This window comes from Candida oxycetoniae (genome assembly GCF_023343755.2).
Source record: "Candida oxycetoniae strain CBS 10844 chromosome Unknown scaffold5, whole genome shotgun sequence".
In the NCBI taxonomy this organism is placed as follows: domain Eukaryota; kingdom Fungi; phylum Ascomycota; class Pichiomycetes; order Serinales; family Debaryomycetaceae; genus Lodderomyces; species Lodderomyces oxycetoniae.
In genome coordinates, this window is record NW_026055366.1 from 128,350 (window position 1) to 143,684 (window position 15,335).

At 37.6% G+C, this 15,335-nt stretch overlaps 3 protein-coding genes and 1 pseudogene across 4 annotated transcripts; 2 read left to right on the forward strand and 2 right to left on the reverse strand. All coding sequences in view use genetic code 12, as the record gives it.

Moving 5' to 3' along the window:
• Positions 1 to 600: 600 nt before the first annotated feature.
• On the forward strand, positions 601 to 2,085 carry KGF56_000797 (uncharacterized protein; the record flags this gene model as incomplete). The annotated part of the gene is made up of 1 exon (XM_049326743.1): positions 601 to 2,085. The coding sequence occupies one exon, from the start codon at positions 601 to 603 to the stop codon at positions 2,083 to 2,085; it is 1,485 nt and encodes a 494-aa protein (XP_049182062.1).
• A 67-nt stretch (positions 2,086 to 2,152) lies between these two features.
• Positions 2,153 to 3,154, reverse strand: CSM3 (Csm3p; the record flags this gene model as incomplete). The annotated part of the gene is made up of 1 exon (XM_049326744.1): positions 2,153 to 3,154. One exon carries the CDS (start codon positions 3,152 to 3,154, stop codon positions 2,153 to 2,155), a length of 1,002 nt encoding a protein of 333 aa, XP_049182063.1.
• A 220-nt stretch (positions 3,155 to 3,374) lies between these two features.
• Positions 3,375 to 4,502, forward strand: KGF56_000799 (putative polyadenylation protein; the record flags this gene model as incomplete). The annotated part of the gene is made up of 1 exon (XM_049326745.1): positions 3,375 to 4,502. One exon carries the CDS (start codon positions 3,375 to 3,377, stop codon positions 4,500 to 4,502), a length of 1,128 nt encoding a protein of 375 aa, XP_049182064.1.
• Positions 4,503 to 4,637: 135 nt separating this feature from the next.
• Positions 4,638 to 15,082, reverse strand: KGF56_000800 (annotated as a pseudogene). The gene is made up of 5 exons: positions 13,133 to 15,082; positions 11,546 to 12,869; positions 9,554 to 10,868; positions 6,268 to 8,538; positions 4,638 to 5,877 (listed from the first exon to the last, which is right to left on the reverse strand). Coding segments are annotated over exons 1-5 (8,100 nt in total).
• Between the last annotated feature and the right edge of the window lie 253 nt (positions 15,083 to 15,335).

The window sequence follows — 15,335 nt, forward strand, 5'->3', positions numbered from 1 at the left end:
TTTTTGTATTCTTCTTCTTGTCTTTCTTTGGTCCAAAATTTTAGTCAGTCAAACGTTAATGGCCAAAAATGGAATTATCTTTTTATAACACAAAACCGTTTTTCGTTTTAGCTGCAAAAAAAAAAGAAAAAAAAAAAAAAAAGAAAACGATTTATGGTACGGTACAAATTCAAACTTGTTACCCTCAAATACTCCTGACTTTTCTAAGAACTTGATCTGATATTTGGTCGGACCTGGTAATAATTATGATCAAAAATAGACCATTGCAAAAGAATAGAAATGTTGTCAACAGCAGCCCACCTATCCTGCCTCAAATTTTGCTTCCGTCGTTATCATCAAATCCAATAGACCTACTTCCATACCAAAAAAAACGAGAGGTAATACAAACAAAACAACCTGTTTGGCTTCCTTCGGGGAAGGAACTCATCTTGACACCAATTCAGCTGACCAAAGCTCATTTCATTGATGCTTATGCAAAAGTATGTATTTATAAGCTGGTTTAATAGTATCTTTAAAAAGAAAAAACACTAACTGAATCAACTTGAATTGATAAAATTTCAGGGAAAATGGAATCTTTCTAAAGTCCCATGTCCTCCGTTTATGATGAATGTCGGTTACATGAAACCGCCAGAAAGCTATAATGAGATATCGCGTTTAGACGCGGTCTCCAAGTACATAAACCTTCCACACTGGAAACACACCCAGTTTTTTACAAAAGCAACTACTAAATTGAAAAAAAACTTTAAAGTTTGTGGTGTTTCTATATCATTGATTGACAATTACAAGTGTCATTTCAAAGTTGAAACCTTACTCGACACAAGCAGTGTTCCAAGATGCGTTGCTATAGACTCTCATGCAATTTTATCCAATGGTTACTTTGTGCTACTAGATGCCTCGCAGGACTGGAGAACAAGTTCAAACCCTTTGGTTACCGGTGCCCCATACATCAAGTTTTATTGCGGTGTTCCGCTTGCCGCCAAAAACAATGAAATAATTGGTATATTAGCGATATTTGATAAAAAGCCAAGAAATTCATTTGGCGACGAGGCACGTAAAGCTTTAAAAGTGGTTAGTGAGGAAATCATGGATTGGTTAAATACGCCGCTTGATACTATACACCGCCCGAAATATTTTGACCACGTAAGCGATTCGTTCTTACCATATGGTAACAAGGACAAGAAAAAGGCACTTTTGGAGTTGAAGAATGAGATTGGTAGACCCACAAGTGGTAGATCTTCGTTGATATTTGAAAAGGATGGTTCGGGAGGACCCTATAACCAAAACCAAAACTTTAGGTTTATTAAATTTGACAAGGGGGACAAGGTTGACCCTGCAATGACACTGCATCTGAGATGCTCACCTAAGCTTCCATTACAAAGTCAGCTGCCTCCGTCGCAACTTACTGACAAAGAATTGTGGCAGTTTTTATTTTCTGTGGGAACTTTGAAAAAGGCAGCAACGGCATTGGCAAAGATCCTTGCCACCACTTATAAGTTTGACTTTGTATACATTTTAGAAATTAGAGTTGCGGAACCATGCTGTATTGTTAAAGAGTTTTTTCCAGCCAATGAAGAAAAGATTGACTTTGAACTGTTTGCTTACTCAACCAAAGTTACAAAGTCAAAAGATTTACAAGATGAGTTCATGACTAGAGAAATCGGAGCATATTTGGCCAAGTCCAATAATATCACCGAACAACAGCAGCTGCTGCTGCAACAACAACAACAACAACAACAACCTGCTGGTAGTAACGGAACGACAATGAATCGTTTTTTCGAAAACTCTATACATTACAAAGCCTTTATATCAGAATTTGGGCTCGAGATTAAAAATCCCAAAGCAAACACTGTTTACAATCATGGTTTGTTGATGCCATTTTTCCGGCACGACGCAAAATTAGTACGCAGAAACGCTACTGTTTCTGCAAAGGATAGCAAAAAGAATGTTGTTGACTTGTACTTGAGAAGTGGCGGATTCTTGATTGCATTATTCTCGGAAAAGACAAGAGAGTTTGACGTCGACTTAGTATCTGAAATCTTTAATCATTCTTGCATTTTCAGAAAGATATACATTGCCACGCAATAAGAACAACACTATGGATTTGTTTTATCTTAATTTTTTTTTTTTTTTTTTTGAAATTCTTTTCTTGACTTCAAGGATCGTGCTGTCGCATTAATTCCATTGCAAGATCATTCTCTTCTTCATTTTCAAGCTCCTCTGTTTCTACAATCTGGTTTCTCCTTTTATTTGCATTTGATACATTTACCATTGATTCTGCTTGGCTTCCAACGAAAAGGGCTTCATCTTCGCTGGGAAATTCGTCTGACTCTAAGCACGAGCTTTTTGCACCTTTATTGAAATACCTCGTTTCTCTGATTGTACCATCGTCTCCATTATTACCTGCGACATCGTCACCATTCTTATCTGCAACATTTGCGACATCGTTACCATTCTTATCTACAACATTTGCGACATTTGCGACACTTTTCCCCGTGTCCATGAAACTCCAATTGTCGTCTTCCTCTAAAGATCGAACATTGTTGTTGTCGTTGTCGTCATTGTCATCGTTGTCGTCATTATCGTTGCTTTGCCTTGTTGCGAATATTATTGCATCCTCGTCAATATCAGATGCTACATCATTGGCCTTATTCTCATCAATGATTCCTCGTGCAACTTTTAATTTGAAAATTTCCTTCTCAATCAATTCACGCCTATATATTCTCAACTGGGATGATTTATGACCCAATGTTCTTACCATGTAGGCACAGTCTTTAAAGTTTGCTTTTGGAAACATCCCATGACACCATAATTGGTAAAATTGTAAAACCGACTCTAAATTGTTACACTCATGATCGTACTTGAGCTGCCGAAACGTCTTACGACTAACTTGATGGCCTGGATCTAGTTGCTGTTTCTGTTGCTCCCTAAAAAATTTTCTGTCCCTTTTTTCAATATTGCGAATCAACCTATGGTGGTTTTTAATCAAGTACGGTAAGCCACGAGCATTAACTAATACTCTTTCATTATCGATTTTAGAAATCTTCTTTTTAGTTTTAAGCTTTAAAGGCTCATCGATCCCTAGAACATTGGCATCTTCAATTGGATCATTGTTTCCCGTGCTATTTTGGATATTGCCACCTACCAAATTAGACATTATACCAGCTCCAAAGGTTTAATATTCCAATTCAAAAGTTAACTAACCTATGGGCTTTGAAACGCGTATAGATTACCAAATTGTAAATTCTCTCCTTCTTGTTTTTATTCAACACTTGGTAGCACCCAGTTGGCATCTTTTGTTTGCGATGCTCATCGCAAACAAGAGAGAGATGAGATGAGATATATAGTCATTGAGGTTGTCATTTCTTCCTTAGGAGATGCGTTATGCGGAGTATTTACCGTGGTTGAAGCAGATTTCTCTATCTATTGATGTTGGTGTAGACTTTAAAGTTGACGGGTTAGGGGGAATTGACCTTGTGTCAAGCAATAAACTCATAATTCGAAGTAGTAGTAGTAGTAGTAGTAGTAGTTTTAGTAGTAGCAGTGATAGAGATAATGGTGCTCCATTTCAAATTTTGTTACCAATCGATATAAAGAGCTTCGATATCGTGAGTGTTAAGTTGAAAGATTCAAGATTGGGTATCTCATTAGCTGTTCAAGTAGTAGAAACAAGTACAGAGCGTATGGACGAGGTATGGTCCTGTAAGTGGTTAAGCAAAATGACTCCCAAGCTCAATAACCAAAATGAGTTTTGTTTCAAGTGTCGCAACTGTGGACTTTTATTGATTGAATCTGAAAACCATCTTTTCAAAGATATGCCAAGTGAGTACTGGTACGAACTCATGGATTTCTGGCATTGCCATAAACCTGAAAATAATCAGCTCAATGACAAGGACTATGGGATTCTCAAACCAACAAACAATAGGACAATTATTATCGGATCTTACTATTTGCTACAATTACACAACAACAATCTAATGCTGTCCAAGGGCATCAACAAGAACTTATTATGCTGTAAGAAATGTCAATGTGTTTTAGGTGAGCAATATCAAAACGTTGCTCGGCTATTAAAGTGGAAAATCACTTTACAATATAAGAACCAGAACCAGAACCAGAACCAAAACCAAAACCAAAACCAAACGGTAGACTCCAATTACAACTCCTTATGGTATGTGGCAGGTATGCTCGATAGCAAAATCAAATCCCTGGCTATTCGCAAGTTTCGAATAAAGCTCGAATACGGGAGCTGGTTGTATCTTTGGGTAATGAACTCCAACGTGGAAATTGCAATTGATGATCGAGTTTTAAAGAACTCGTTAAAGGTATGGTATACAACTGACATAGTAGCAGAGAAGGAGGAGGAGTGCAAAAAATACGAGGAGATAGAGTTGGGGTATCTTGACGTGGTTAACGATCTCTTGAAGTCTTTGCACCAGAATACAATAGAGTCTGAGTTAATGATTGGTGCTACAAAGTATTCAGTTGGTTTTATCCTCGGATCTTAACCATGCATCATTTTCATTCAAGAAGAAATAGAGAACAAAGTTTACTCAGTTGATCTTTCTTCTGAAATAACGTCTATTATATCTATGAATTAAAAAGAACATGTTATATATGTACATATATATATATATATATGGCTAGTGCTCTTCAATGGCTTCTTTAACTATAGGAACAACCTGTTTTCTAGAAGCACGAATGTTTTGCTGGTTATATATTTCGAGGTGATCTCTTTTATCATTGTTAACAAAGTCAACTAGCAGCTTTATATCGACGCCCCCATAAAGATCATCATTCAATTGTAATTGAGTTGAAATCAACAGACTCAACTGTGCAAACTTTGCATTTTCACCCTCATAATAATAGCAAAACTCTCTAGTGTACTTATTGTTTTCTTTTTGGGTGTAAGAAGATGTCACCACTAACAAGTCAATGTTATTAATCTTCAAGCTATTCAACAATGCGGATTTGATATCTGTTTTTGAAAAATTTGAGCAAATCCACCATAAAGATTTTCCTATTGAACTGAATCCAACGTTTATCCCATTTGCAAACTTAAACTGCTTGTAATCTTTGCGTAAGATGTCACCAAACTCGAAACCTGACAAATCCTTCTTTGCCGTCTTTAAAGTCTTGTAAAAGTTATTTAAATACGAATCTATATTTGATACCTTGACTGTGTTTGTTGCCAATATCTCTTTGTACCTATGAAAAGCTTTTGTATCAAGATCCTCTACTTTCTGTGTCATATTGCTAGTGTCTATCAATAATGGGCCCAATAACAATTCAACAAGCTCGCTAGTGTTATTCCAGAACTCCTCATTATCACTGGAAATGCCATAAAAATAATCAAATACCATACTTGAATTAGAACCGCAAGTTTTAATAATCCGGGGATTTGCATCCAAAAACTTATTTTCATCAGCGTGATGGTCAATGATCCCAACAACATTGACGAGTCCCTTGTCAAAACTTTGTATTATTTCGTTCCCCTGTAGTCCGTTATGATCAACCAAATTTAGCTTAATAGGCCTGTTGTTGTTGTTGTTGTTGTTATTGCCTTCACTTTGAGTTCCCTTCTTTTCCCTGTAATCTTCAATAAATTCACTGTAATCTTCAATAAAATATAATAGATCCTCGGTGATGTTATGGAAACTCAAAAGCTTGCTTATATCTCTTCGCAACTTGAAATCGGCTTTGGGGATATTTATGATAGGTATCATAACATTTTCGGGGCTAACTAACGAATGTGCCAAGTATGCATATGTGATTGATGAAATCACTGAGTCCATATCAGCAGATTGATTGCCAGTCACAAAATAGTAAGGGAGCTTCACAGCATTTTGAGCAACTTTTTGCTTCAAGCTCACTAAATATGCTCTAACAGACATTAATTGTACTTACTACCGCTTCTCCAATGTATTAATCTTGGTGGAATTTATGTTTGCGCATAAACTTTTCTGAAAAGAAAACTTGCTAGTTGATTTGCGATGCCATGTTTTAACTAAGAATCCACAATTTACAGTATAGGGGTTCGAGCTACCCGTGTGTAGAGGGACCAGAGAGATATCAAGAGGGCTATTTCAAACCTGTGTGTAATTTAAACAAGAACAACATCTCATGACACCATCGAGCAGAGCAAGATAGTTGGTGAACACTGACTAGCTGTAGTGGAGTAACCCTGACTAGCTGTAGTGGAGTAACACTATCTCGCTCTGCTAGATAGTCACATTACCTATTTACTTTGCGTAATGTAATTTAATGTCTAACCATTGTCTGGCCTTGACTTCTTCCGGTGTCATGGACACATCACCATAAGTTGTTGGTCTGAAATAGAAAAAGAACCAAACAATTGCAATTGAAGCAGACCCAACTATTAATATTGTCTTGACTTTTTTAGACCTGGGATTTTTCAAGCTAGTAGCATCTCTCGAGTTGTTGGAGCAAATGAAATCAACCAATCCGCCAGAAAACAAAGCTGCAATCAAATGTGCTGGTAAATAATGATGCAAGAATTTCTGACGATTCATCAAGTAAAACGGAAAATAATGCGCAGCCCATCCAATGAACAAGAACCCCAAAGTATTGTACAATCTTGATCTTGCTCTATCATTCAACAAATTGTAATTACGACGAAGTGTTATTTGATCAGCCAAAATGATTCCAATGTATATCGATAAAAAGCACACTTCCAACCAAAAGCCAACAATGTTACCAATGAAAAAAATTTGTTTCCTTGATTCATTGTTATTGTAAAATGAAACACCATTCAACGCAAGTGGCCAAGAATCAGGTTGCGAAGCAAACGGATGTGAAGCACTCAACTGATTATTATGGTGAAACATCAACCCTTGCAACTCCCACCATTTCTTCAAAAATGGCATTGTTTTAACCTTTTTAGGCACGTATTTACTTCTTGGATCCAAGTCTGATAAATTAATAATTGTGTCAAATGTCCATATATTATCCTTATCCTGCACTTTTTTATTTCCGCTCACTTCCTGTTGTTTGAATGCCCATTCTGGTAACAACTCGTCATCGTGAGTCCACATTGCCACAACAGTATCCACATGTAGAATACGCAACTCTGTTGCCATGGTTTTGATCTCCTTTCTTTGATTCTGTTTCTTAGGTGATGATCCAGGAACACTTAATCTCAATTTGAATAAGGTTTCGTTATACTTCTTAACTGCAGCATCATCAAAAACAACCGTAAACTCTTCATTTGTGGGTTTCAAAGGAGATGCAACATCATGTGTTAAAAGGTATCCTCCAGTTCCAACATGTCTCAACCTTACAATATCGTTTGTAAATACCTTCTTGCCTTTTAGACCATCATCATTCTCAGTAATGGGGACAATTTCCCATTGGTTGTTTGGATCGTTTGCTGCATCATCTTCCACCACACATGTCACTTGTTGTTGATTTGATGAAATTCTTCCGTCTTCATAACGCAAAGGATATTTGTGCAGGTGTGAGTGCAAAAATGCACCGGTATCCTTATGCTTGATGGTTATTTGGTCATAATATTGAACTTGTTTTGAGTGCTGTGCTAATGGTGACTCGAGCAAAGTTTCCTGAAATTCCGAGGACATAAAAGTATCTCCTGGGCCTGACTTTTTCAATATTGCAAAATGTATATAAAACCAATACAAATAAATAATAAATGGTACAATGATCAATGCCCAAAGTCTTGCAAAAAAGTGTTTACTGAATTCCCGTAAAGTCAACCCTTTTCTGTAGTCCAACAAGAGCCACAATTCATGACAAACGGCAATACCAATGGTGAAGTAAGTAAATACACCAACGTACTTTGTTGATATAACACACGATAATGCCACACCCGTGCTCAAGAGCCAGGTCCACCACATCTTTGTAAATGGTTGTTTCCTGTAGATTGAAAACTTGGAATAGCAAAAGATGGTCAACGCAACACTCAAAATCAAAGTAGCATCCAAAAGAATTAACCGACTGTCAATAACTTGAGCATTATCGAAACAAACAATAACACTTGAAAACAAGCATGCTGCAACACTAAAACCTAGAGTTTTCATGGTCAAAAATACAACAGGAACAACTGCAGTCCCTTGAATGGCCAGCAAACTTCTATAAGCGATATATGGCACACTATTTTCAATATAAGAGTCGCCAATTGCATCAAATTTGAACTTTCCATCGTACCCAATAAGCCAACCTCCCAAAGCAATCAATAGTTTGGCAAATGGAGGATGCAAATCAAAGAAATATGTTCCTTCCAAATAATACGATGCAAATTTCCCAAAATGAACCTCATCAAAAACCACTTCATTTGGCGTTCCTAATTTGATAAATCTAGTGCAAATGGCCAAACTAGTAATAAAGAAAAGAGCAATCCAGTACTTGTATTCGGGATCACTCTGTAAATCTTGTTGACCTAATTGAGCATCTTTATCAGTTCCGTTCAAATTTAGTTTTCCTCTCTTTTTGCTGTCCTCTGAAGCACCGGAAAATATTCCGAAAGTCGACAAATTGGAGGACTTCTTACCACCATTTGTTCTCTTTCTTATTGACTGAGACATGCAATCGCTAAATAGTCCTTTTCTTCTTTTATACAACAAACAAACCAAAAATATACCGTTAGCCGCCCAAAAGCAAAAATTGAAAAGCCAATTAGATTACAACCTCCTATATCCTTTCTTAGGGATATTCAAAAATAAGTCTTCTTCGACACCAAGAGTATCCTGAGTCTTTTTATATACTTGAAAAAGAATTAAGAAGCTGGCAATACACGTTTGTTTTTTTTTTTTCAGTGTTGGCCATTTAGAATTTTTCATCGACTGCGAAAAGAAAATTGAGGAGCAGATACAAGTAACACTTGGAGGGGATATGATATCCTCGCCACTATCGAGCAGAGCGAGATAGTGTCGATAGTGTAGGTGAAATCAGTACTGCTCCACTATCTCGCTCTGCTCGATAGTGTCACTCGATAGTGTCTATAGTGTAGGTGAAATCAGTACTGCTCCACTATCTCACTCTGCTCGATAGTGTCACTCGATAGTAACCAAAACTTTCTCTTGAAAAGTAGTAATTAAGAACATATTTGTAAAAGTATAAAAAAATAAATGTAAAGAACCAGATTGCTACAGATGGTGTCCAGAAATGAAGGTCAAGCTATAAAATTAATTGTATATACAAGTAATGAACTATTGAATACTAAGAAAATATGTAAGGTGTAGAGGTGTAGTGTAGAGGTGTAGTGTAGAGGTGTAGTGTAGAGGTGTAGTGTAGAGGTGTATCAAAATTAGGTGTAGTGTACAAGTGTATTAGTTTTAGGTAGTGGGGTGTATCGGTATAGATAGTGTCGCTCGATAGTGTCGGTGGCAGCTAGTGTGCTCCACTGTCGAGCAGAGCGAGATAGGGTTGAGGATTGAGAGTAGTCAGTGCTGCTCCACTATCTCGCTCTGCTCGATAGTGTCGATAGTGTCGATAGTGTCGGTGAAATCAGTACTGCTCCACTATCTCGCTCTGCTCGATAGTGGTCTCGTTTCGCTCGATAGTGGACGGGTTTTTTGGTCACCACCCGTAATCAAATAACATGCTAACACTCTCACCATTATTAATTCTTCGTATAGCTTCAGCAAAGATTCTGCTAACGTCTAAAACTTCTATTTTATCTCCCAATATAGCCACATGCTCGCTTTGTGGAACGGAATTTGTAGTTACTAATTTATCAATTTGACTCATTTTGATACGATTAACTGCATCTCCACTGAAAACCCCATGTGTCACTAAAGCATAAACATATTTAGCGCCTTGATCTTTCAAAAGTTTGGCTGCTCTTGTGATTGTATAAGATGTGTCGACTAAATCGTCAATTAATACACATACTTTGTCCCTTACGTCTCCCACCAACATTGTCGTTGCAACCATTTTGGGAGCCTGGTGACGGTGAAGCAGCGTTTGGTCCGGTTGGCAACAAGATTGCTGACTTGATGTAGACGTAGGAACATTTTGTACCAGCATTCCTCCTTTGGAAATCTTGGCTCTTCTCTCCTTATGTATGAGCGCAAACGAGCATCCAATAGAGTCGGCAATTGCAGTGGCACGTTTAGCACCACCGGAATCGGGACTCACAATAACACACTGCTGATATTGCGGAATATAATCTGTGATGTAGTGCTTTAAAAGTGGTTTCGAATACATATTATCCACCGGGATGTTGAAAAAGCCTTGAAATTGTGGATCGTGAAGATCCATCGTAATGACTCGGTCTGCTCCAGCCGTGGTCAATAAATTTGCAATCAATGTTCCGTTGGGAGATATCCACTGTTTGTACCCACTCTCGGTTTTACCTTGTGCATCTACTTGTGGCAAAAAACTCAAGGAAGATGCATTAGTCACAATAGACTTGGGGGTATATCGTACTGGCTGAGGAGCTTTTACAGCGTTCATTCTCAAGCTTTCTTTTTCCGACTTGGTAGTACTATCTACTGCATCTGTCTCCTTCTCCACTTTGGCACTTGTCTTTGTACCTTCTCGACCTTCTCGAGATAATGGTCTCGGTGTACTTGGAGCGCTTTCAAAGGTATACGCTTCCTTTTTGGTGCTTATACTTGGAGCGCCAGTGCTACTTGGTAAAAATGGTATATCCGGTTGCCTTGAATACGGGAATAACGGCAACACAGCTGTCACCCTTTTCGCGCTCGCCGATTTACATGCAGCTATCAAAATAAGCAATTCCACAAATGTATCATTGACGTGACCACATCCACTTTGAATAATGAAAACATCCTTCTCACGAACGCTATCCTTTACTTCAATTGATGTTTCCCCATTGGCAAATTTCCGCGATTCAACCTTGCCCTCTTCAAGAGTGAGATTCCGACAAATCGCTTTCGTTAATAAAGGGTGCGACTTGCCTCCAAGTACTATCAAGTTCCTCATTCCTTGCTTACAGTATAATGTTGTTGTTGTTGATTATATCTTGAAAATGTTGATAAAAGCAAATTTTCTATATATACATATATATATATATTTTTTTTTTCTATAGCTCATCTCTGAAAATAACAATTATAAAAACCTATTGAATGTAGAATGTAGTGGATGGTAACAGTTGATGAGGCGGTTGAAGATATGATTTAGTAATACGCAGATGGTAGTAGAGAAATAACTAGTTATCAGCACTATCGAGCAACACTATCGAGCAGAGCGAGATAGTGGCGACAGTGTCGGTGGCAGATAGTGGCGATTGTGTCGGTGGCAGATAGTGTCGGTGGCAAATAGTGGCGATAGTGTTGCTATCAAGTGCTGCTCCACTATCTCGCTCTCAATAGTGTCGCTCGATAGTGTCGATAGTAGCACATAGACTACTATCGACACTGTCGGTGTATTGGTGTAGTCTGTGTGCTCCGCTATCTCGCTGCGCTCGATAGTGTCGATAGTGGAGCATCCTCCATTTCTTCTTCTCAATATCGAGCCTCGTACGAGCCCGATTTAGTTGTATATCTAACCCACTTAACAGTCTTGTAATTTGCCCTTTCTTGAACTTTCAAATATCTTACAGTAAGACCAGAGCTGGATAAAGTATCAAGTACAAAATCCAAAGAAACAGGAGGTCTACTCCATTGCGTATAATCCTCGGAGCTTGTTTGTATAACAACTTCAGCTGTTAGAGTATCTTCGCGCTCGCCATAGAACTTGTTGAATTTCCAAAATATGCAATTTTCCTCCGGGTGGTATTTACCCTTGCCACTCGTGGTGGTAATGTCACACAGTCGAACACCATTCGGAGTTGGTATTTTTAGTTTCACACCTGTAGCTGAAGCTTTAGAAGGGTAAAACGAATGCAACTTTACTCTGAAAATGATCTTGTTGTGTCCAACTTCTTGAATGTGTGGATAGATCTTAAATGGCAAGTTGACATCTTGGTTGCAAATATAGCTCATCAACTGAAACTCTCCATCCGGTGGAATAAATTGTATTGACCGGTCATTTTCAAATGCACTTAGCTCAACACATTGGTGAAATTTTGTATCTTCCAATTTGATCACTTTGTCCTTAGACTCGTCTTCAAGCTCATGGTTTGCTAGTAAAATCGTATTGTAGTTGAATCCAAACCGACATTGCGGCATCCCCGAGAGATGAGTTTTCATTTGAATGCACCCGTCAATGTAGCTTCTCAAAACTTCGCTTTGGGAATTCATAATCACATTGATTTTCTCCTCAACATTTAAAAAAATATCATTTCGACGATACTTGATATTAGCTGATCTCCAGGTAACAGTTTCGTGATTGTTGTTACTGCTGTTGTTGTTGTTGTTGTTGTTATTGTTGTTGTTGTTGTTAAAAGCAAGTGCAGAATTCTTACTAGTATTTGTACCCTTTTTCAATTGAGCTAATTTGAATAGTCCAAAATCTGAATCTTTCATGCTTCCCACGTATTTTTTCACATATTCCAAATCTAAATTTGTTGGAAACCCAAATTCGCATACTTCTCCGAGTATCTCATAGCATAGTGGGAATTGGTTAACTATCGATGTATCTGTTAGCTCTGGTTTTTGCAGCCGCTGTTGTTTCTTTTTGTTTTCTTCCCAAAGCACCGAACACAAAAGAGTCTCAAGTTTATACAAAAACTCAAGAACTACAGAACAGTCCTGGTTGGATCGCGTTACAGCACATATCCATACATTACCCAGTTTAATATATATAAACGAGGTAGATCCTAGTGTGAGCACTGGAGTTTTCTGTTCACGAGCAGATCGGCCGGTGGATACTTGATTAATCACTTGAATGCGAAAAACATCGGCTATATTCCTCTTTATCTCATTCTTATAAAGTTTTGAAACAAGTATGTCACCTTTAGAGTCATAAATGAATATCGCTGTTATCATCAGCTTTGGCCTTTACAAGGAGTAAATCTTAAACAATTCCGGTGACACTATAATATAAAATACTTTAAAACCTCTGTGCAAAGAAAGAGCCTTTTAAGGAATTATGGTTGAAAAATTATTTGATAGTGAATAAACAAATTATACAAACAATGGAAAAAAAAATAAAAAAAAAAAAAAAACTCTTACTAGGAAGAAGAAGATTGATCAAGGTGATAAAAATCAAAAAGGAAGAAGGATATTTATTGACTTGACGATTGGAGTCCGACAAGTGCTAGCTTTGATTTCTTGTCATGTTGAAATTTCTTGTTCAGAGTCGTTTTATTAGTTTTGCTCTTGTTTCTACTAGTAGATTCTTGTTGTTGTTGTTGTTGTTGTTGTTGTTGATCACTACCCTCTGGAGATGTACTTTCACTTTCCCTATTCGAATCCTTTGAATGAAGCGATTTGCCTTTCTTTTGCAGCCTTCTATTGGGATTGCCACTCCCATACAAAAAATCTTCTTCCAAAATCTTAAATCTTTTTGGAGACTTTAGTAGCATTCGTAGCCAACCTTCAATTTGTTCATCGCTCCAATGAGTTTCCTCTTTTAACTTTTGACGGCTAGCTGTCTTTCTCGCAGATTTACCAAATACTTCCATCCCATCACGCTTGAATAAACTGAACAACTTGCGTTCTGTTTCATCTACGCCCCCACTTGAATCCTGTCTATTACTACTATTGGTATTGTCTTGCAATACTGCCAACTTTCCGCTTTTGCGTTTCTTCATCGAATCACCATCATTTTCAACAGCCAGTCCTGAAGTTTTTTCTTGATCATCATAAGTATCATCTGGCTCATCTTCATCACTTTCATACATCATCCTCAATGCGGCATCCAATGTTTTCTTCTTTAGGTCAGCATTAATCGACTCAAGTCCTTCCCTCTTCTTTTTCCCAAATATAATGGTTGCATTTGAAAAGTTTCCTCGCGATATGTCGTCCCCATCGTATATTGATCTCTTTTGTAGTTTCTTTTGTAACTTCTCGCCTTTAACAATAGGTGGTGGTGGTGGTGGTGTGGCTTTGGTTGCTGTTGGTATTTTGATTTCATCAATTAATCCAGGATTTTCAAGTAATAAGTCAGTTACAAGTTCAACATTGCCTTCATATTGTCTGAGTATTTCTCTTGCTTTACTTTCATCCAACCCTGGGAAAAGATCCACTAGCAATGATATATCTTCCACCTTTTGTTGTGTTTCATCATCATCTTCTTCTTCTTCTTCTTCATCTTTGCTTATATCCAATCCCCTCAAAAATAATGCTCTTTCCTCCAAATGTGGTACCAACTCTTTGAATGGATCCGATATCACTATTGAACTCAATAAAGGTGCTTCATTAAGTGAGTCAATAGATACAACACCAACAGATTTCATCAATTGTGCTAATTTTGCTGGCGATAGCGAGATTATCGACACAATCATAACATTTTTTAAAGTATCTGCGTTTACACTTTTACCGCCAGCGTACGCCTCTTCCAAATATTCGATCCAACTAGCTCCAACAAACAATTCGGCAAAGGGAAGACTACTGGTAACAGCTTTCGTTACAGTTGCACTCGATCCCATGGAAATTGTGGTTGTTCTTTTTGCCGTTTGCTGTCCTAGTAAAATACTCAAGTGCTCCAAACAACTATGAGAAAAGTTTCCACCAGATATCAATTTTTGAAGGTGTTTCTGCAAAACAGGTATGAATGAAATATTTCCTGATTTTTTATTATCGTTGAGTTTTGATATAAAAGTGCCATCTATTAACCCTCGAACGGTGTGGATATTTTTATCAACATATACTTGCACAAAATCCCATATATTCTCCCCAGTGAGGTTGAATCTTACAAGACCATAGCTTTTTAGCACTTGGAACACTGAAGATCGCAAAAGTTGGTCATTCCGTTTTATATCGGGATTGATTGCTCCCAAGGAAAAGATCTTTCCTCGTTCGGCATTGGTTTCATGAAGATAGGTTTTCAAAAACAAGTAAAACTGTTGTTGAGACTTGATATCTAGTTCAGCAATATTCTGCTCGAGTACAAAGTCTAGTAGCTCCAAATATGCTTTCAAAAACTGTGCCCATATGACTGGATCCTTGTCAATGAGTGATGACCGTAGCTTAAAGGGAGGATAATTAGGTATTGGTAAATTTACACCTACAGCCTTAGAATTGGCGATAGCAGTTGTCATTTTTGTATCCCCCAAAGCAATAGTGTCGTAACAAGCTACAAAGTGTTGCTCCACTATCTCGCTCTGCTCGATAGTGTCCTATAAACTATCGTACTTTAAATAGATTCACGGTATTACTGAAAAAATTCGGGATTTTTTGGGGGGGTTTTTTGATGAAAACAATTTCAGTAAATCTATTAGTAGAAAATTTTGTTCCAAAATTAATCTCAAGTATTTTTCTAAAGGTTCATATATGGTAATTCACGACGAACCA